This window comes from Nicotiana tabacum, chromosome 17 (assembly GCF_000715075.1).
Source record: "Nicotiana tabacum cultivar K326 chromosome 17, ASM71507v2, whole genome shotgun sequence".
In the NCBI taxonomy this organism is placed as follows: Eukaryota; Viridiplantae; Streptophyta; class Magnoliopsida; order Solanales; family Solanaceae; genus Nicotiana; species Nicotiana tabacum.
In genome coordinates this window covers 17,987,999-18,012,139 of record NC_134096.1, presented here as the reverse complement: position 1 = coordinate 18,012,139, position 24,141 = coordinate 17,987,999, and the positions used below count along the sequence as shown (strand labels likewise).

Here is a 24,141-nt window from a genome sequence, read left to right as displayed (position 1 = left end):
GACAAGATCTATGCCCAGATAACTCATTACAATACAAATAAGTAAGACAAGTCCATGCCCTGGAAAAATCCATCCCAAATATATATATATAAGCAGTAAGTAAGGAAAGTCCATGCCCTGGGAAGTCCATCCCGAATATCGATGATCATTTACGCTCACTGGGGGTGGAGAATGTTCAGATAATAACATGATTCATTAATTTCACAACTACACATGATTTATTCAAGACACAATTTCTGTGGTGCACGTCTACATGCTCGTCACCTATCGTGTGTCACCTTCAACAATTCATATCATACTAAATTCGGGGATTCATACCCTCAGAATCAAGTTTAGAAGTGTTACTTACCTCAAACCAATCAAGTCCCTACTCTGCGATGCTATTGCCCCTCGATTCGGCCTTCAAATTCTCTAAATCTATTCACAATCAGTACAATACCATCAATACATGCTAATGGAATGAATTCCACAAGAAAAACTATCAAATTAGTCAAAAATCCAAAATTGGCTCAAACCCGGCCCCTGGGCCCACGTCTCGAAATCAGTAAAAGTCACAAATTACAAACACTCATTCACTCACGAGTCCAACCATACTAGTTTCACTCAAATCCAACTTCGAATCGACATTCAAATCCCAAAAATTTATTTTATGAAGTTTCTACAATTTTTCCCAAATTTTCACCTCAATGTACTAATCAGATGATGAAATCATTGATATATTCATGTATATTAACCAAACTAGAGTTAGAATCACTTGCCCCAATGAATTTCTTGAAAACCCACAAAAGGTTGCCACAAACCGAGCTCCTTAGGTCCAAAATGTGAAATAATGTCCTAAATCTCGTTTATAAAGTGCACCTCTGGCCTCCCACTTCGCGGTCCGCGAAAGTCTGAGCGCGGCCGCGCTTTTGGTGGCTGCCCTGCCAGGCTTTAGTATTTCAGCCATAAATTTCGCTACAGATGTCCAAATGATGACTTCTTTACCTTTCTGGAAACTAGACACGAAGGACTATAACTTTTGTTTTTAATCATCTCATAATTCCTTATAGATCAAAAACTATAGGATTCCAAAATCGAATCCGCGGATCTGCAGAACTTCCAAGCACGGTTGGCGAAATTCTGCCGCGGTCCGCAAAATTCTGGCGCGGTCCGCAAAATTCCAAGCACCAGAACCATACATGAGTTCCGGAAATGCTCGGACTCGCTCAAAACTCATCTCGAAACACACCAAGGCCCCCGGGACCTCAACCAAACATACCAACCAATCCTAAAATACCATACGAACTTAGTCGAACTTTTGAATCACTCAAAACAACATCAAAATACCAAATTACCCTCGGATTCAAGCCCAAGAACTTCTAAATTTACAAATTCGACAACCGATACCGAAACCAAACAAACCACGTCCGAATGACCTCAAATTTTGCACACACATCACAAATGACACTACGAACCTACTCCAACTTTCAGAATTCCATTCCGACCCCGATATCAAATTTTCCACTGCTGACCAAAATCGCCGAAATTTTAACTTTTGCCAATTCAAGCCTAATTCCACTACGGACCTCCAAATCACATTACGGACGCGCTCTTAACTCCAAAATCACCTAACGAAACTAATGGAACTATCAAAATTCAAATCCGAGGTCAATTGCTAAAAAGTCAAACTTGGTCAATTCTCCAAATTTAAAGCTTCAACAATGAAATTCTTTCTTCCAATTCGATTCCAAAATACCTACAAACCAAAACCGATGATTCACACAAGTCATAATACCTCATAGGAAGTTATTCAAGACTTCAAATAGTTTAAAGGAGCGTAAATGCTCAAAACGACCGGTCGGGTCGTTACATCGACTTTAACACATTCTTCCTGATTGCTTTAGACCATATAAAGATCTTTGCAATTTGATTGAAAATATTTTTCGGGACTTTGAATTATGTGCGTCAGGCATTTTAAATCCCTCGAAAATTTTCATGTATATCTCATTATCAAGTGAGCCGTAAAGGTAGGCTGTAACCACATCCATTAAATGCATGTCCAGCGTTTCATGGAAAATAATACTAATGAGATAACAGAACGTTATAGCATCCATAACAGGAGAATACGTCTCTTCATAATCGACACCATGCCTTTGTGAAAATCTTTGTGCAACAAGGCATGCCTTATATCTTTGTACCTCATTTTCTCATTCCTTTTACATACAAAGACCTATTTATAGCCAACAGGTTTAACACCATTAGGTGTTTGGACGACAAACCCTAAAACTTCACGTTTTGCAAGTGAATCCAACTCAGATTGGATTACTTCTTGCCTTTTGGCCAATCACGTCTTGTCGATATTCTCCAACGGATTGAGATTCAAGATCCCCATTATCTTGCATAATGCTAGATGTAACATTGTATGCAAAGACATAATCCACAACTATATTCAATCGATTCAATTGTGTCTCAATATCGATTGAGTTTATTGATAGTTCCTTATTTTCTTAAGTCTCGGGCTCATTGATTTCCTCATGAATTTCAGGATTGGTTAATTCATGGGTTTCTTTTTGAGACTCATTCGTAGTGTTATCTTGATCATTTATTTTTTTTCTAGGATTTCGATCCTTAGAACCCAATGGCCTGCCACGCTTTAGGCGTGTTTTTGACTCATTAGCTATGACATTAGAAGATTGTCCAGTATGGACATCAATACGGATTGAAATATTCTCTACAGGGATATGTGATTTCGTTATCCTTTTCAGATCCGTAAAATGTGTCTGGCATTTAATTTGCTATTTTCTTCAAATGAATAATCTTTTGCACCTCTTTTTTACAAATAAAGGCACGTGGATCAAGAAGAGACAATGATTGATTTTTTCACGAAATTTCCCGTTTGATTTCACCAATTTCTCCCCCTAATTTTAGGGAAAATGCCTCTTCGAAGCGACAATCTGCAAATCGAGTAGTAAACAAATCTCCCGTTAATGTTTCGAGGTAGCGAATAATGGAGGGCGATTCAAACCCAACATATATTCCTAGCCTTCTTTGAGGACCCATCTTGCTGCGATATGGCTGTGCTACGTGAACATATACTGCGTACCCAAAAATTCTTAAATGGGATATATTACGTTCATAACCCAAAACTAATTACAACGGAAAATATTTATGATAATTTGTCGGTCTAAGATGAACTAGTATTGCAGCATGCAAAATGGCATGACCCCAAACAGAAGTGGACAATCTCATGTTCATGAGTAACTGTCTTGCTATCAATTGCAGACGTTTAATCAAAGACTTTGGAAGGCCATTTTAAGTGTGAACATGAGCTACACGATGTTCCACTTTTATCTCAATTGATAAGCAATAATCATTAAATGCTTGGGATGAAAACTTAGCAGCATTATCAAGTCGAATAGACTTAACTGGATTGTCGGGAAACTGTGCCCGTAATCGAATTATCTGTGCCATTAATTTTGCAAACGTCAGGTTGCAAGATGACAATAGGCACACATGAGACAATCTATAAGATGCATCTATTAAGACAATAAAATATCTAAATGACCCACTAGGTGGGTGAATAAGTCCACAAATATCCCCTTGTATACGTTTCAAAAACGCAGGGGACTCAATTCCAATCTTTGTTAGTAAAGGTCTAATAATTAACTTGCCTTGATAACAAGAAGTGCAAGAAAATTCATTATTTAAAAGGATCTTTAAGTTCTTTAATGGAGGCCAATTTAAGTTTTCTGTAATTCGTCTCATCATAATTGATCCAGGATGTCTCAATCGATCATGCCAAAGTACAAAAGTATTGGAATCAGTAACCTTTTGATTTACGATAGAATGTGCCTCAATTGCACTAATTCTTGTCCAATACATGCCACAAGATAATAATGGGAACTTCTCAATAACCCTTTTCTGGACAGAGACATTCTTGGTAATGATGAGATATTCGAGATTATTCTCATCTATTGTCTCAATATGAAATCCATTTCGACGGATATCTTTAAAACTCAACAAGTTCCTCTTTGACTTGGAGGAGAACATTGCATTTTCTATGATAAGTATTGTTCCCTTAGGCAGAGTTATATTAGCTCTTCCAGAGCTTTCAATTAGATTACTACTACCAGAAATTATAGTAACATCTACCTTACACATACTTAAGTGAGAAATATTTCTTCTCTTTGAATATTGAATGTGTCGTACATAAATCAATTAAACAAATATTTTTATAATTGAACTTTGATCCAAGTTTGCTTTGAGAGATATCCATATTTGCTTCCCATGGGTTGCCATACAAAAAGAAGTATATGAATAAATATTAGTATTTTCAGAGAAAAGAAAAAAAAATAAAGTTAAACCAATGATTCAATAGTGACATTTTAATGCAATTTCTAGCAAATTCTAATTATGATACAAATAATTATGTAGCAAAAATAATACAATTATAAGTACACTACACATATGACTAATACAACTGTAACAAAATTATTTATATGTATAAGTTATTTACATTTTCCTACACATTACATGAAAAATAATTGATCCGTGTAAGAAAAAAACATACTTAACTGCTTCTCTTTTCTCTATTCCTAACAAAAGATGTGAATTAAGGGTCAAATAACAAAAGTTGTTAGAGGATGCTTGTAAACTTTTTCTTAAAGAGAATTAGAATAACGGAAAGGAAAATCAAAAGCGTAAAACGATCACTTAGACTAGGATACTAATTAATTAGATATTACCCCTCGTTTGTGAGATTTGTGAAATATTTAATCTTTATTTATTTTATTTTATTTTATTCGGAAATACAAATATTTTTAAAAACTACATAAGCAGTATTATTAAGCGCAATAAAAATTACATGATGTTTATTCATTAGCTACTACGAATAGGCAAAAATAAAAATCAAACTACTTAATCATCTTAACCACGGATCCATCACTGATCAAGTGGTTTATTTTTCCATCAGGGTGCTCAAAGAAATTTACCACATCCAAGTGGGTGATGTAAAATTCATTGCCATAGACAAAATTAGCTTCAGGGCCTTTATTCTTTAGAGATGTTTGATAAAGCTCAACCAAATATTTTGGTATGCGACAAATATTTGCCTAATGCCCTTTTCCACCGCAGCGATATCATTCAGTTTCTGAACCCTTTGCCTTTGGCTTTTCATCTTTCCCTTTCCACTTTTGGAAGTTATTTTTCTTTGGGGAATGATTAACACTAGGAAAATTTCTTCCTTAGCCACGGCCACGAACATGGCCACAATCTTTTCCACGCTTAGTATAATGGGAATATACCTCATCGACTTTAGGCAATGGTGCAGACCCAGTGAGTCGATTTTCGTAATTTCTCATAAGCAAGTTGTTGTTTCGTTCAGCCACAAGGAGAAGAGAAATCAACTCAGAGTACTTCTTGAAACCTTTCTCTCGGTACTGCTGTTGCAAGACCATATTGGAGGCATAAAATGTTGTGAACGTTTTTTCAAGCATATCATAGTCAGTGATATTATCTCCACATAGTTTCAATTTAGAAGTAATTCTGAACATCGCATAATTATATTCAGAAACAGACTTAAAGTCTTGAAGCCTCATATGAGCCCAATCATATCGTGCTTGTGGAAGAGTGACCAACTTTAAGTTGTCATAACTTTTCTTTAAGCCATTCCACAAAACAAGGGGATCTTTGATTGTGAAATATTCTATTTTCATCCCTTCATCAAGGTGATGGCACAAGAAAATCAAAGCCTTAGCACAGTCTTGGGTAGATGCTTTATTTCTATCTTAAATGGCGTATCCAAGACCTATTGCATCTAAATGGATTTCAGCATTCAATACCCATGTCATATAGTTCTTTTTCGAAATTTCAAGGGCAACGAACTTTCTTTTCATAATATCAGTCATAATTAAAAGAGGAGAAAAATTATACATTAGTCTTCTCAAGGAGTTTCTTGAGACGGTAGAGTCTCGTGTTGATAACGTGTTATGAAATAAAAGTAATTTAGTAAAACATGAATAATAAATGGAGATAGAGAGAAGGAAGAGATTTTATTTCTTCTTCAATTACGTGTTCTTTCCATCTATTACAATGTCTTTATATAAGCATGAAAAATAAAAAAATATGTCATTAAATATATCATTAAATATTTTAGAGCAAGATCATGGAGGAAGATACATCCACCATAATTTCTTATAACAATGTTGGGGTTTTCTCCGCAAATGATTTTCCTTATAAACTGAAGCAAATCCTATTTATAAAAAAAGAAAGAAAGATAGTGAATAAGATGTTCAAAAGCGCCATAAGAAAAGGACTGGAAAATGAATTGGGATTGTGAATCAGTGTTCGCTTCTCAGAAACATAAAGCAATGAACTCTTAACACCACTAGGGTGGAAGTCCGTCGGTTCGATTCGATTTTCATGAAATTTGGTTCGATTTTATCGGTTTTTGATTTTTCATTTGATGCACCAATAATCGAATCGAAATTAGTTCGGTTTTTATGGTTTTTGCTAGTTCGGTTCGATTGGTTTTCGGTTCAATTCGTGCGGTTTAAATTTGCGATATTAGGCTTTTTCTTCGTTTTTCTTTTACTAAAAGTAATTTTTAAAATTTAACTTTTTCTACAATTGACTTATTTAATTAAAATAGTAGCAGCGATTTAATAAAACTCCATAAATAGGTGACTAGGATCTTATACTAAGCAATGAACAAAAATATAATATATAGAATCAACAATAGAATATCAATTAATATGCCTTTTATGCCAAATCACTTACAAACAATGGCTAAGAAAAAGCCTAAAAAAAAATACTTTAACACCTATTGATTCAACCAAAACAAAGGTATATCAAAAGAAGACTAAGCAAGAAAAGATTATCTTACACAACTAAAAATAAATAGTATTTAATTTGCACAACTAACCTTGGTTTAAACTAACAAATGAACAGAATGCTTTCCTTTTCCTATTCTTCTCCCTTCCCAATTATTTTTTTCTCTAATACGTCCATTTTATCTTCAAGAATGCTTTAAATTAGTTTGTTACACAAATAAGTTTTCTTAGTCATATTTCCATAAAGAACATCAAGATTCCATAAAATACAAACAAGAGAAAGAATAAAAAATAAAAAGGTGGACCGAATTGACCGTGATTTGTAATAGGAAAATAAAACTTGGTTTTCGAAAATAGTGTTTTGGGCTGCAACATTTAGAGACTGGGTAAGCAAATTTGGCTTGAGACAATTAGGTGAAGGGGAGGCCAAAACCGAAAAACCGAACTGTAAAAATCAAAATTATCGGTTCGGACGGCTTTTTCGGTTCGATCGATATTATGCCCATCCCTAAACAGCACCATTGACTATGGGCGACAAGCTCTGGCAACATGTTATAAAATATACTCCGCTCGTTCCAATTTATGTAAACCTATTTCCTTTTTAGTCCATATAAAAAAGAATGACATATTTGTAAATTTAGAGATTCATGGCTTGACCAAAATTGTTTATACACAAAATATATGTATCTCATTTTATACCACAAGTTCAAAAATCTTTTTTTTTTTTTCTTAAATTTCATGTCCAATCAAATGAGTTCAAATAAATTTAAACGGAGGGAAGGAATAATTAATAATCATTATTGAGGTGTATAAACAATTTTGGTCAAGCCATGAATCTCTAAATTGATGAATGCACTTTTCCCTCTTAATTAATTAATATTTGGGCAAAAATATTAATATATTGGCATGAGGATTGTTGTTGTCCCAAGAATCTATTTGGAGTAGTTCCAAAGATTTGCCACAATGAGATACAATATATACTTAACCAACTTGCATTTTGATACTAGATACAAGAAGACCCCACCACTTGCCTCAGAAATGATAACTCAAATCACATTTTTTAACATCCGACCATGTGAAGAGCACATGTATATAAGATAAATTTGATAATACAATAGGGTTGTAATGATAACATCTAGGCTACTAATTATCATAATTAGAGTAACATTGTACGGCTCAAACTCAGAGGCGGAGGTAAAGTATTGGATTTGGGTTTGGCTGAACCTAATAACTTTTGATTTGATCATGTATTTGTATTAAGAAATCTATTAAATAAATAAAATATCTAATAGCAAACCTAGTAACTAAGATAAAGCATGGGCCTAGATGACCAGTCTAGAATTAATAAACTTGAAATCCCCGCTGCATCTCTGCTCAAACTTCAAACTCTAATATCTATACATCCTAGAGTGATTAACTAATATTTAACTTGGAAGTTTGGTTCCAAGAATTCAAAAATGGCTCGATTGACAAGTGACATCGTTACATGTCATATCAAAGTCACGACCATTTTCATCTTGACTTGTCGCACTTGGGATATTTGAAGAAAGTTGTACTTAAGGATCAGAAGGATGTTCCAAGAGTGTATTTGACTGTTCATTCCCTTTCATAATGAAAAATTCTAGTATTTATTATTGCCTTTAGGTTTGGTCATACCTTGTTAATTTTTGTGCAGTTGTTTTCTTTCTGTTATTTGTGTATTATAGTGTGTTAATTAATTAACTACGGATATTCCATAATAATAGCCACTAGCCACTATATTAGTCAATACTATTTGTATTGAATACTAAAACTAATGCCTCGTGTTGAATAAACTTACTTTTTGAAAATCAGATAAAAATTGTTTTGATTATTATTTTCAAAGATATTTTTTATTTAAACATTCTGAGTTACTGTCCTTAAAAAATACCCCTTAATGTGTTAAAAAAATTTAAAACAAAAATTAAGAATAAAACAGTTATTAGAAAGCAAACAATGTAAGAATTAGATGTATAAGTTCAGAGATAGCAATAACCCGGAGCATGTGCAACTGTATAACGCGACTAAAGATGCTCACGACCCAAAATCTATCGCAGACGTCATGATAACACTTAGTCTCTAAGACTTAGTAAGCCGATTACAATTACATTTCGAGCCATTTTTTAAAGTATATAATTTAATACAAATGTCGAAACCAACATCGAAAATAATTATAACAACCTCCTAAGACTGGTAATACTAAGTCACGAACTCTAACTGAACACATGGAATGATCTCAAGGATCGAATATACAATACTGTTCGAATAAAAGTTGACAGTACAATATAACGGAAAGACTCCAAGGGATTGCGACGACCAAACAGCTCTACCTTGAGTCCTTGCGATCAACACCCTAACTCTTTCCGAGTCCGATATCTCTAATACCTGGCTCTGCACAAAAATGTGCAGAAGTATAGTATGAGTACACCACAGTTGGTAACCAGTAAGTATCAAGACTAACCTCGGTGGAGTAGTGGCGAGGTATAGTCAAGACACTCACTAGTCAAATAACCTGTGCAATATAGCACAAAAAAATAAATAGAAAACAAATAGGAGTGATGGAAACAATAATCAACTTGTGATACAGCAAGACAACAGGAACACCATAAATATTGCTCAAACGAATAATAAACACAAGTACAATCAATTAATCAAGTCCTTCGAAGTATACATCTTTTATCTATAAGTTGTTCAATTAAAAATCTTTAAAATGCAATCCGTATAATTAAATATACTCCGAAATTACTTCCTTCAAATAAATATCTTACGAATATAATTCTTTCAAATAAATATCTTTCAAATATAATTCTTTCAAGTAACTATCTTTTGAATATAATTCTTTCAAGTAAAAATCAGCATGTGACACCTCATTTAACTTTTCTGGTGTGAGAAATATATTCAGCATATCACATCGAATGGCACGGTAATACTTGCGTGCACTTGTCTCATTCTCACACGATATGTATATGTAGATCAAGTCAATTGGCACGGCAACACCCTTCGTGCATTTATCTATTTCTCATCGTGCATACATATAACAGTACCAATTAGGTGGGATAAATGCTAATAACAATACAATAAATAAAGTGGGAGGCACACAGGAAGCAACAACGACTACAAGTCACATAGAAAATATAAGTGCACAATAACAACTCAAGATAAAGACATAAATGTATACACAACGAAAAAGATATCACAATATAATGTATGTCTCTTGTCCTCGCCTGCACGGAAATACCCTTCGTGCCATGAACATATGATAATATAAAAATAATGGCACGGCATCACCCTTCGTACTTTTACTCTCATCCTCACATGATAATATAAATGAAATGGCACATCATTATCCTTCGTGCATATTAAGAATGGCACGGCATCACCCTTCGTGCTTTACACTCTCAAATGGCACGACATCACCCTTCGTGCTTTACACTCTCAAATGGCACGACATCACCCTTCGTACTTTATACTCTTCCTTACCAAGAACATGTATATCATTAACAAGCAAGGTAGGAAGCATAAATAACATCAAGGAGAGTGTTTAAACGACAACACAATACAACAATTCATATCACAATTTGCCCACCTGCCACAACCAACTCCAAAGATACAACAAAATCAATTAATTTTAAAGTAAATAGCCTAGGGCTCCACACAACGTATATAAAACCTCAAAAATAACAACAGATATGGAAAAGTAACTCAGCATAGGACAACACCTTCTTTAATCCAAATTTTGATAAATATATTAACGCCTCTTTTAAGCTTATTTAATTAATTATTTGCAGATGAAAAATCCATAATGAAATAAATTTCAAGAAATATCAAATCAACAAACACACGAAATTCACATAAAATCCAAGTGGTAATCACCCCAAATTATCATATAAATACAAACTCGACAAACAAGGAACGCGGCATGACAAATAGAGGATTTACTATGTTCCAACAATTTCCAATTACATAAGGGCGTTTACGAATTTTAACCGATATAATTTACACATATAAATCAAGTACGTACTCGTCACCTCGCGTACATGATTTTCAATTACACAGTTTCCACATAAGACTCAATGCTTAAGAGGTATTTCCCCCGCTCAAGGTTAGGCAAGATACTTACCTCAAACCGTGAAATATTTTACTTCTCTGTGCCTTTGCCTCACGAATTGGCCTCCGAAATCCTCGTATCTAGTCACAATTAATTCGATCAAGTCAATACAAATTATTGGAATTAATTCCATATGAAAATACTAATTTTATAATAAAAATCCGAGATTTAATTCAAAAATCTCCTGTGGGGCCCACATCTCAGAACCCGAAAAAATTTATAAAATATGAACGCCCATTCAACCACGAGTCCAACCATACAAATTTTACAAAATTTCGACCTCAACTCGACCCTCAAATCTTCAAATTAAACCAGGAGAGTTTTTTTTTTACAATTTTTCAATTTAAATCACCAATTAAATGCTAAAAATAACCATGAATTCTGGTACTTTGACCAATATTGAGTTAAGAACACTTACCCCGATGTTTTCCTTGAAAATCTCCCGAACATCTCTTAAAAATCGCTTCAATCCGAGCTCCATAGCTCCAAATATGTTAAAATGGTCGAAACCTCAAATTATATCTTCTGTCCAGGCATTTACTCTTCGCGATCGCGGAAAATGCTTCGCGACCACGAAGCACAAAATTTTCCAGCTCAAAATTTGCTCTTCGCGATCGTGGAAAACCAATCGCGATCGCGAAGCACAAACTCCCCAACTCTTCCAGATAGCCTCTAGTATAATGGTCATAACCTTTTGTACAAAATTCTAAATAATAAATGGTTTGACTTTTTAAAAATTAGGCATCAAGGGCTACAACTTTTATGTTTTTCTCATCTCCGAGTTCCTTATAAATTTTGAGATATGAGCTTCCAAAGTTAGCCCTATGCAACAATAATTTCTTCTTCGCTATTTTTAAACTCTTCCCAGACAACCTGTAGTATATCCATTATAACCTTTTGTATACAACTCCAAATGCCAAACAGTTTGATTTAATAAAAACTAGACACAAAAAGCTACAATTTTTATTTTTGGATCATCTCCAAATTCTTTATAGATTGCGAGACATAATCTTCCAAAGTCAGGTTAGGGCAGAAGAAATTTCCTCTACGCAATCGCGAAAAGGCTTCCGCGATCGCGATTCACAGTGTCCAAACAGCAAAATTTCTCTTCGCGATCGCGACCGTTTGTCCGTGATCGTGATGCTTACCTCTGTGGCAAAAAACCAGCAACTAAAAATGGCCTAGAAATGGTCCGAAACCACCCCAAAACTCACCGGAGCCCCTCGGGACCCCGTCCGAACATACCAACAAGTCGAAAAATATATTACGGACCTACTCGAGGCCTCAAATCATATATAACAACATCGAAACGACGAATCGCACCTTAATTCAAACTTAATGAAACTAAGAAATTTTAACTTCTACATTCGATGCCGAAACCTATCAAATCAAGTCCGATTGACCTCAAATTTTGCACACAAGTCATAAATGACATAACAGACCTATTACAATTTCCAGAATCAGATTCCGACCCCGATATCAAAAAGTCAATTCCCCGGTCAAATTTTCAAACCTTCAATTTCTTATTTTCGCCATTTCAAGTCAAATTCAACTACGGACTTCAAAATAAATACCCAGACACACTCCTAAGTCCGAAATTACCATACGGAGTTGTTGGGACCATCAAAATTCTATTTTGGAGTCTTTTGATCAAAAGTCAACTTTCCGGTCAACTCTTTTCTTTTAAACTTCTTAAATAAGAATTGTTCTTCCAATTTGATCCAGAATCGTCCGAAAACCAAACTCGACCACACATAAGTCATAATACGCATTACGAAGCTGCTCGAAATCTTAAGTCGTTGAACGAGTCATAAATTATATTATTAAAACGATAAGTCGGGTCATTACAAATTTCTAAGAAGCAAGATATATATTGGCGCCAACGTGCAAAGCAATACTGGTTACGCGATGGTGATCTTAATACACGCTACTTTCACAACATGGCTTCGGCAAGGAGAAGGAAAAACTCACTGGTGCACCTGAAGGATAATGATGGACAGTGGGTTGGATGGAATAACTAACCTAAAGATCTGATTGTCACCTTCTATACGAATCTTTTTTCGTCCAATCAAGGGAGTATGCACGAGATTCTGGAGATGGTTGAAAGTGGAGTTAAGGAAGAACATAATATCGAGCTTAAAAGGCCATTTACTAGGGAGGAAGTTAAGGCAGCAACCTTCGATATGCACCCTGATAAGGCACCGGGACCGGATGGATTGAATCCGGGGTTCTATCGCTCGTTTTGGTCTATCGTGGGCTAAGATGTTAGTGACGCAGTTCTAGCAACTCTTAACCACAATATGCTAGCTCCGGGAGGAAACCTCACTAATATTATCTTAATTCCAAAGAAGAAGATTCCTGAAAACATCACAGATTTGCGCCCTATGTCCTTATGTAATGTGATTGACAGGATCGTGTACAAAACCATGGCCAATCGAATGAGAAAGTTTATGAATGTAGTGATTACGGAGGTCCAAAGTGCCTTTATCCCAGGAAGATTTATTTCGGACAATGCGATGATTTCTTTTGAAACAATGCACTACTTGAAACACAAAACACAGGGGAAAAAAAAGGCTATGTGGCTTTAAAAACTGATATGAGCATGGCGTATGATAGAGTTGAATGGGAATTTTTAAGGCAGATGCTATTGAAATTGGGTTTTTGCGAAGAATGGGTCCTGAAGCTAATGGCTATGGTTACTACAGTTAGATATCAATTCTCTCATGGAGGTACAATATTTGGACAATTCATACCAAGTAGAGGTTTACGGCAAGGTGACCCATTGTCTCCATATCTATTCCTTGTAGTAGCGGAGTGGCTCTCTGCGATGCTTAGAACTTATGATAGACGAGGTTTACTTCATGGTATCAAGGTGACTCCTCGGGCACCATCTGTTTCACACCTCTTTTTTGCAGACGACGCCTTGTACTTTTTTCGGGCAGAGATTGGCGAGGCAAATATCATTAAACACTACCTTGATAGCTAACAGAAGGCTTCTGGACAACATGTCAATTTGTAAAAATCCGACTTATACTTCGGAATACATCGGAAGATATGAAGACTGCGGTAAAAGATGCGCTTGGAGTGAATGAGATTGCTACCCCGGGCAAATATCTTGGATTACCATCCATTGTGGGTAGAAAAAGGACATCTTCCAATATGTACTAGATAAAGTCTGTGGAAAATTGCAAAGTTGGAAGCAAAAATACCTCTCTAGAGCTTGTAAGGAGATCCTACTGAAAACAGTGGTGCAAGCCATCCCAAATAATGTTATGATGCTATTTCTTCTCCCAACAAGCACCTATGACTCAATAGAGAAAGCAATGAATGGGTTTTGGTGGCGTGGAAAAGGTGGTGACACTGGGGGAATGAGATGGATGGCGTGGAAAGGGCTATGTAGACAAAAAGAAGACGGGGGATTGGCATTTCGAGAGGTGCAGAATTTTAATTTGGCTATGCTAGCAAAAACTGCATGGAGTTTGTTGATACGACCGGAGGCGCTAGTGAGCAGAATATATCAAGCTCGATACTTCCTTACAGGAGATTTGCTTTCAGCAACAGTGGAAAAATAACCCCAGTTATGTTTGGCGCTCATTATGCGCGGGGTTACAGGTCTTACAAGGGGGTTGTGTGAGGCGTATAGGAGATGGACATACAACAAAAATATTCCATACTTCATGGCTACCATCCGAGCAACTGCAAGTTATTCAAAGTGTGCCATAATGGGATGGAAGAGATGGTCGTGTCAGAGTTAATATGTGAGGAGACTCGAACATGGAGCGAAGTGAAGCTTGAGACAATGTTTAATGCACAAGATATTGAACTAATACAAAAAATACCACTAAGCTCGAATTCACAGCCGAATAAATGAATATGGAGCAGTGGTTTAACAAGCTTAATCATACATTGAACAAGAATGAGATTGAAGAAGCAATCGTGATATGCTGGGAGATTTGGAACTATAGAAATGGTGTAATCTGGAACCAAAGAACGAGTACAGTGGATCGCATACTGGATAACGCTATTAGTTTCATCAATGAATGGCGCCAATTACGCACACCATATGGTTCACATTGGCAGGATACCGAGGAGAATCGAAAGTGGAAACCCCCAGATGATTTGGCCCTCAAGTGCAATATTGATGCATCCTTCGACCTTGCAACTGGTGAAGCTGGAGCAGGGATGGTTGTTCGGGATAGGTACGGTGAGTTCTTGAGAGGTAGATTGACATATATAAGGGAAACATTCAGTCCAATGATGGCAGAGGCGTTGGCGGTAAAGGAAGCTCTGATTTATGAATAAATCAAACATGATAAGAGAAACAGTTGATTCACAAAAATTGAATTGAAATTGAAATAGAAAAGTCAACTCATTATAAACAGAAAAAAGAACATATATACGTGAAGGAGAAAAACAAAACGAGGTGATTGGGAAAGTTAATGCGCCAATTAAGACCGAACTATTTCATTTTTAGTTCGTCCAAAAAATAATGACATTTTTTTTTATTTGGAAATAATTTTAACTTTATGCAATGATTTATGACCAAACAATTTATATGTGTCTCATTTTACACCGCAAATTCAAAAGTCTTTTATCTTTTCTTAAACTTCGTGCCCGATCAAATGAGTTTACATCAATCGAAACGGAAGGAGTATATATTTGACACTATTGTAATTCCTCACTTATTTGAACAACTTTCACTAGAAGGGAAAAAATACTCTTATTAATAAAATTATATATATATATATATATATATATATATATATATATATATACTACTACCCGAAAATAATATTAATATTTGTAAATTTTGGGGCCTAAAGCCACCGCTTCACCGGCCTTACCCTCTAGCCGGCTCTCAATTTTAGTTCAAAACACGACGGAAATAAAATATATAATCTAATTCCTTTTAAATTATGTATGGAATTAGAATGCTTGTTATTGTAATCTTAATGTATTCTTAACGTAATATAATAGTGAAATTCCATATTGGTTTTCTCGAGCTTGGTATTAATCCTTTTAAGTGTATATATATATATATATATATATATATATATATATATATATATATATATATATATATATATATATATATATTGTCTCAATATCAATAATTTTAAAAAAAATTAAAATTAATAAAATCATAGCTTATATTACATGGAATGAATATATATTGAGAAGAAAAGTTAGAAAAAAGTGATTAAAAACAGTAATAACTTTGTATATCAAAAAGTTAGAAGAATAACTTCAAATAAAAGAATATATATATATTTTTTGTTAATTAGATTTAATGGCTTAAGGCCTTTTAGTAAAGCTTGGCTTTAGGCCTTAGTATGGATTAAGCCGCCATGGTAACTAAAATGATGTATTAGTTACAAGAAGACTTGTAGGAAGGCCAGAAGAGCAGTAGCAATTTTAAGCTTGCTGTTAAAGTATAAAGAAGTTACGATAGAATTTGTAGTTAAGCTTAACAAGTTTTAAGAAGCTTTTCGGGAGAAGGTCCAAGTATATTCTAACGTATGCAATTTTTTTAATATTTATCCTCCATTTAGCTTTTGGTTCATGAAAGCCTTAACAATTACTTTTCGTCTCGAATTTGCTTTTTTCATGTACAGTTTTTTACCGTGAAAAAAACAATCTGATTTGGCTGATAAGGTGGAAGCCACCTAGGAATATATCTGGACACTTTCATTTGTTCAAAAGTATATTTGGACCTTTTTACTTGTACAACAGCATATTTTAAATTATTGCAAAAAGTATAGATAAATCATTTTAATAGTTTAGGGTTAAAGTTTGATAGTTCACGTGACTCCACCGTGGCCAAGTAAGACAACCGTTAGAAGGAGAAGCAAATAGGAAAAAAGAGGATAACCGTGCAAACTTTCATAAACCAAAAAGTAAATTGAGGATTATGGCTGTCGAACGGGACGGAACGAAACACTATTTAGTCGGGATGAGATGACATTTAGTCGGAATGAAACGGTAGGCCTATTCCATCCCGCTAACAAACGGGACGGAACAGAACGGGACGAGACGGTTTTGCGAGCCTTAAGTGGGCCGTTTTTTTTAAATAATAATTATTTAAGCATTAAGTTTGGCAACGGCTAATTTTTTGATAATGACTAAGTTTTTAAAGTTTGCAACTATTAATGTTTTGACTTATTTAATAAATTTAAAATTTAAATTAAGTAAAGAATTATAAAATATTAAAACAAAAGACTTGTAATGAAATATTCTAGTAATTATAATAGAGTTATAATTTATTTAATATAATTTCAAGCCATTAAGTAACTAAGTAAGAATGTAATTTCATGCGGGGGGAGGGGGGTTGGGAAAATGAAGTTTCATCAAACATGAGTCATTTCATCAATATGTTTTCTAATTATAGGAAAAGGATTAGGATTAGGACTAGGATTACTACTACTTTCGCCTTTAATACTTTTTTTACTACTTTTTTTAAATACGTCAAATACATTTTTAGGTGCCATAATTTAAATACGAAATTAAATTTAAAAAGTTAACACACAAATGAAATATGAAAATAGAACACGTAAAGTAAACACAAAAATTAAGCACTATAATGATAAGCAAAAATTATATGATCGTTTTTGGCCGTTGGGAACGGCTATATTTGCAGTTGTGGCCGTTGCCCAACGACTATATTTCAAAAAAAAAATTAAAAAAACAAGCGGGACGGACGGGATAAACGGGAGGAAAGGGTAGGCCCATCCCATTCCGTGTACCGTTAATTATGGGCCCATCCCATTCCGTGTACCGTTAATTATGGGCACATCCTGTTTAGAATTAAGTGGGCCGAGACGAAATACGAGACGGGGCCGGGACAGGATACGGGACAGCTGTTTTTTTTAATTGAAACAACCATCATCTTAACTATTCAAATCAAACTGTAATGTATCTACCATAAGGGATGGATGGCTAGCATTCCACTCCATCGAGACTGACATAGAATCAGCCACTCGTGCTAATGCATGAGCAACCTGATTCGCACACCTTCGAACAACAGACAAAGACAAAAACTGAAAACCTTTTAAGAGGTTTTTACAATCAGAAATCACTTCAGATAAATACGAGTAAATATCTTCGTCCTTCTCCAATGCATTCTTCACAAGTAGACTATCCATTTCGAGCTCTATCTTGGTTTCTTCGTAGTGAACCTTCAACCAAAATTTACTTTCCATTAATACATAGTTGGGGTTACATATGACCCTCCGGCTATACAATTAGATTTTTTCTTATTGACTAAAATATTTGTGGAACTAATCTATATTTATATTATATTAAAAGGAAGGTAGTGAGGGATGAGGTTAAGCCAAATGGCGTGTTGAGAATGTCACGACCTAAAATCTCAACCACGGGGCCGTGATGGCGCGTAACATCCACTTGCTAGCCAAGTCAACATTAGCTAAAGAATTAACCAAATTTTAACAGTTTAAAAGCAGAATATTAATATAACTGATAAACTCTTAAACACATGAAACAGACACATAAGTAACACAGACTATGCTAATCCCAGAAATCCAAAGTCACAAGTACATGAGTGACTAGAATAATATAAATATGGTCTGAAATGAAATACAAATGTCTGAAACACGATAAACAGTAAAACAATATAGAAGGGGACTTTAGGGATTGCGAGCGCCGTGCATCTCTACCTCAAGTCCCCTGAATAAGTCGGACCCGAGATATCTTCGCTATGCGCCGCTAGAACAAACACCGGGATCTACACAAGAAGTGCAGAAGTGTAGTATGAGTACAACTAACCCCATATACACTGTAAGTATCGAGCCTAATCTCGACGAAGTAGTGACGAGGTTATGACAAGACACTCACTATAAACATGTACGAATAATAATAAAAGACAACAAAAGTATAGAGAAAAGCAAATAACTCATAAAAGCGGGACCTGAAGGTCAACTAACAGAGGGCCCTAGAATAAAAACGTCTCATAACCTTACATCACAGTACGAAAATAGAACACCACAGCTACAAATAGATACAACACATCATATCCCGTTGCGGCGTGCAACCCGGTCCTTATATCATTTCAATATCTGTTGCGGCGTGCAACCCGATCCTAATACCATATCAATCTCTGTTGTAGCGTGCAACCTGTTCTTATTATTAATTCATTTTAATATTGTTACGGCGTGCAACCCGTTCCTAATATCAACTTATTAACATGAACAAATCATAACCAAATTACGTAATCTCAACATAAGAAGGAACTAAAGAGTATAGAACGTCAAGGATCTACCAGTACAAATAGAGAACAACCAATACCTCATATTCACAACCCTCGACAATTCAATAATACAAGAATAGATAAAGGACTCACACAATCGGATTACAACATAAATAGGTGCAACAAGTAATGTAAAAATAATAAAGGCAAGTAAAGACATGAGACAATAAAGATATACAATTAATACATGTAGGAACATATAGCGGGTAAGCAAATATTGAGAGAGAAATGAATAAATCGAAACAAGTAATAACTAAAAAACAGATAGCAAATAAGGCACGAATAACAAGTAAGTATATGTAGCAATCAAAGTATGTAACGAAATATAACATGGAATAAATAACGACATAAAGGTAAATAGCCCCACCTGCATGCTTTACCCATGACAATGCATATACACTCGTTACCTCGCATATATGTCATCCCCACACATAGTTCACCTAATAAATAGACCAAACAAGTCTTAATTCTCTCAAGTTAAAGTTAAACACCTCTTTCCACAACCAAATCAACAATCAATTACGGCCTTGCCTTTTGAACAAGCCTTCAAACCAACCAAATCTAGCCAATTATCAATCACACAATCCAATATACGCTTTAGAAACTACCAAAGAATAAAAAAAGGTTCAATCTTTGGCTAAATTGAAAAAGTCAATAAAAGTCAACCCCGAGATCGCTGGGTCAAAATCTAAGATTCGGACCAAATCTCGATTACACATTTACTCATGTTCCTAGTTATGTGATTTAGTTCGAAATCCAACCTCAATTTGAGGTCTAAATCTCAATTTTATAAAATCCCTAAATTCTACCCAAAAGCTCGAATTTCTACCTTGAAATTCATAGATTTAAACTTAGAAATTCATGAAAAGTAATTAAAATTGATTGAAAACTAATTAAAGTTTCTTACCAATGAATTTGGGAAGAAAATACTTTCAAGAAATTGCCTCTATGGAGTCTAGGGTTGAAAAATAGTGTAAAATGACCTAACTCTCGACTTTCCCATCTTTTACCCAACTGTAAGTATCGCAATTGCAAACACTTGTACGCAATTGTGACAATCGCAAATGTAAAACACTGGTCGCAAATGCAAACAGTGCCCCCAACCTGCATAAGTCACAAATGCGACAAAAACATTGCATTTGCGAGGCCCCCTTCCATTGCATATGCAGTCAAAGGTTCACATTTGCGAACCTGTCTATTCTAGTTCCAGTCGTAAAAGCGTCAAATGCATCGCTAAAGAAATACACACCTATCCACAATTGCGAATATTTCTTTGCAAATGCCAAGATTGCCCTACCCAGCCCATTATTGCAAATGCGAGCTCGACTTTGCAAAAGCGGATTTCGCATTTGCTAACAGGTCTTTGCAAATGCGAGACCTGCAGTTCAACACCAGTAACTGAACCACACCAGCTATTCCGAATCAATCCACAATGCCTCCGAAACTTACCCGAGCCCCTCGGGCTCCAAATCGAACATACAAACAAGTGTAATAGTATCATACAAACTTGCTCGCTACCTCAAATAATCAAAATAACATCAAATAACTCACTTTCATAATCTTTCACGCAATGCGCCAAAATGCTCTCAGATCACCCTAGACCCCAACCAAACGAGTGTACAAGTCTAAAACTATTATACGAACCTATCGGAATTGTCAAAATAACGATCCAAGGTTGTTTACCAAAAATGTTGATCGTGGTCAAATCTAACCTTATTTTAAGTCAAAAATTATATTTTCTTCATATTTTTACGTAAATTCTTTTCGAAAAATGACACCGACTATGCACGCAAACCAATAAATATCAAATAAATTATGGGAGGTCTCGAAACATAAAAATTAGGACTAGTTCTCAAAACGACCTATGGGTCATCACATTCTCCACCTCTAAAAGAAATGTTTGTCCTCGAGTGGACATAGAAAAGTACTTGGACAGTAAAAATATGGGGGTATCTACTCCGCATATCGGACTCAGACTACCACGTAGTCTCCTCAATTGGCTGAACTCTACATTGCACTTTCACAGAAGGAAAACTCTTAGATCTCAATTTTCGAACCTACCGGCCTAAAATAGCCACCGGTTCTTCCTCATAGGTCAAATTTCATCAAGCTGCACCATGCTGAAGTCCAAAACATGTGATCTATCCTTATGGTACTTTTGAAGCATATAAACACAAAATATCGAAGGTACCCCTGCTAGTCTAAGAGGCAATGCAAGCCTATAATCAACCTCCCTAACTCTCTCCAAAATCTCGAACGGGCGAATAAACCTCATGGTCAACTTTCCCTTCTTCCCAAATCGCATCACACCCTTATAGGCAACACTCGGAGAGGAACCTACTCACCCTCCATGTAAGCCATATCTCGAACCTTCCAATCCGCATAACTTTTCTGCCTAGACTGAGTTGTATGAAGTCATTCCTGAATCACCTTAACCTTTTCCATAACAACACGAACCAAATCAATACCCAACAATCTAGCCTCTACGGGCTCAACCAACCAATCGGCAAACAAAATCACCTCCCATATAAGGGCTCGTACAGAGCCATCTGGATGCTCGACTGATAGTTGTTATTGTAGGCGAAATTTGCTAGAGGTAAGAACTGGTCCCACTAACCCAGAAATCCATAGAGGATGCCCGCAACATATCCTCCAATATCTGAATAGTGCGCTCGGACTGTCCATCGGTATGAAGATGAAACGCGGTACTCAGCTCTACCCCCGTGCCCAACTCACGCTGCACGACTCTCCAAAAATGTAAGGTGAACTGCGTGCCTAGGCCAAAAATGATGGAAATGGACACGCAATGCATGCAGATAATCTCCCGAATGTAAATCTGATCCAACCGGTCTGAAGAATAGGAAGTCATCACCGGAACGAAGTGTGCGGACTTAGTCAACCCGTCCATAACACCCAGACTGCATCATATTTCCTCAAGGTCCGTGGTAAGCCTACCTCGAAATCCATAGTGATGCGCTCCCACTTCCACTCTAGTATCTCTAATCTCTAAGTCAACCCACCCGAGTGTTTGATGCTCGTACTGCACCTATTGACAATTCAAACACCAAGGGACATAAGCAACAATATCTTTCTTCATTCTCCGCCACCAATAGTGGGCTTTCAAATCACGATACATCTTCGAGACACCTGGGTGAATGAAATAGAAACTGTTAGCCTCCTCAAGGATCAACTCCTTCAACCCATAAACATTTGGAACACAAATCCGGCCTTGAAGCCGCAATACACCATCATCTCCAATCACAACCTCCTTACTACCACCCCATTACATAGTGTCTTTCAACACCAACACGTGAGGATCATCAAATTGGCCAGCCTTGATACGCTCCAACAATGACGACTCTGCCACAACACAAGCAAGAACCGGCTAAGCTCAGAAGCATCCAACCTCACAAACTGATTGTCCAAAGCCTAAACATCCATGGCTAGTGGCCTCTCCCCTATCGGTAAATATGCCAAACTTTCCATGCTCTCAGCCTTCCTACTCAATGTATCAGCCACAACATTGGCCTTCCCCGGATGATATAATATGGTGATATAATAGTCTTTCAACAACTCTAGCCATTTTTGCTACCGCAAATTAAGGTCCTTCTGTTTTAACAGGTGTTAGAGACTCCGATGGTCAGTATAGACCTCACATGAAACGCCGCATGGATAGTGCCTCCAAATATTTAGCAAGTGAACAATGTCTGCCAACTCTAAATCATGCAGGGGTAATTCTTCTCATGAACTTCAACTGTCGAGACGCGCAGGCAATCACCCTACCATCATGTATCAATACCGTACCAAGTCTAATACGCGATGCATCACAATACACGGTGTAAGATCTTGAACTTCTAGGCAACACCGGGGTTGTAGTTAATGTAGTCTTGAGCTTGTGAAATCTCAACTCACATTCATTGGACCATATGAAAAGAGCACCCTTCTGGGTAAAATTGGTCAATGGGGATGATATAGATGAAAACCACTCCACGAATCGGCGATAATAACCCTCCAAACCCAAGAAGCTCCGAATTTCTATAGCCGAAATAGGTCTAGGCCATTTTTGAACTGCCTCAATCTTCTTAGGATCCACCTTAATGTCCTGGGAAGATATAACATGTCCCAAAAAAGAAACCTAGTCCACCCACAACTCACACTTTGAAAACATGGCATATAACTGACAATCCTAAATGTTTAGTACAATTTGAAGATGCTGCTCATGCTCGTCTCGACTGCGGGAGTAAACCAAAATATCATCAATGAAGACGATCACAAAGGAATCTAGATAGGTCTTGAACACTTAGTTCATCAAATCCATAAAGGTTGTTGGGGCATTAGTCAATCCAAATGACATCTTTGAAAATAAATCACTTGATGGTAGCCCGAACTCAAATAAATCTTTGAAAATACCTTGGTATCCTAAATCTAATCAATTAAGTCACCAATCCCGGGTAACATATACTTGTTCTTGATAGTAAAATTGTTCACCTGCTTATAGTTAATACACATCCTTATAGAGCTGCCTTTCTTCTTCACAAACAGCACTGGTGCACCCCAAGGAGAGATATTAGGTCTAATAAATCCCTTGTCTAGTAAATCTTGCAATTGTTCCTTCAATTCTTTCAAATCAACTGGGGCCATATAGTATGGTGGAATAGAAATGGGCTAAGTGACCAGAACCAAGTGAATGCAAAAGTCAATATCTCTGTCCGGTGGCATGCCCAACAAGTCTTTAGGAAACACCTCTGGGAACTCATGCACAACCAGGACCAAATCCATAGAAGGAACCTCCACAATAGAATCACAGATATAGTCCAAATACGCCAAACACCCCTTCTTAACCATATGCTGAGCCTTCACATCTGAAATGACCCTACTAGCGGAATGATCAAGTGTCCCTCTTTACTCCAATCAAGACAACCCCAGCATGGATAACGTCACAG

The 24,141-nt window shown here is 36.2% G+C and overlaps 1 protein-coding gene across 1 annotated transcript; it reads left to right on the top strand.

Annotated features, from left to right (window-relative positions):
* Positions 1-14,802: 14,802 nt before the first annotated feature.
* LOC142171716 (uncharacterized) lies at positions 14,803-15,237 on the top strand. Its single transcript, XM_075235408.1, has one exon. The coding sequence runs from the start codon at positions 14,803-14,805 to the stop codon at positions 15,235-15,237; it is 435 nt and encodes a 144-aa protein (XP_075091509.1).
* The last annotated feature ends 8,904 nt before the right edge of the window (positions 15,238-24,141 follow it).

Excerpts from the sequence above, each read along its gene's own strand:
- LOC142171716 (XM_075235408.1), top strand. The coding sequence starts at position 14,803 with ATGAATATGGAGCAGTGGTTTAACAAGCTTAATCATACATTGAACAAG.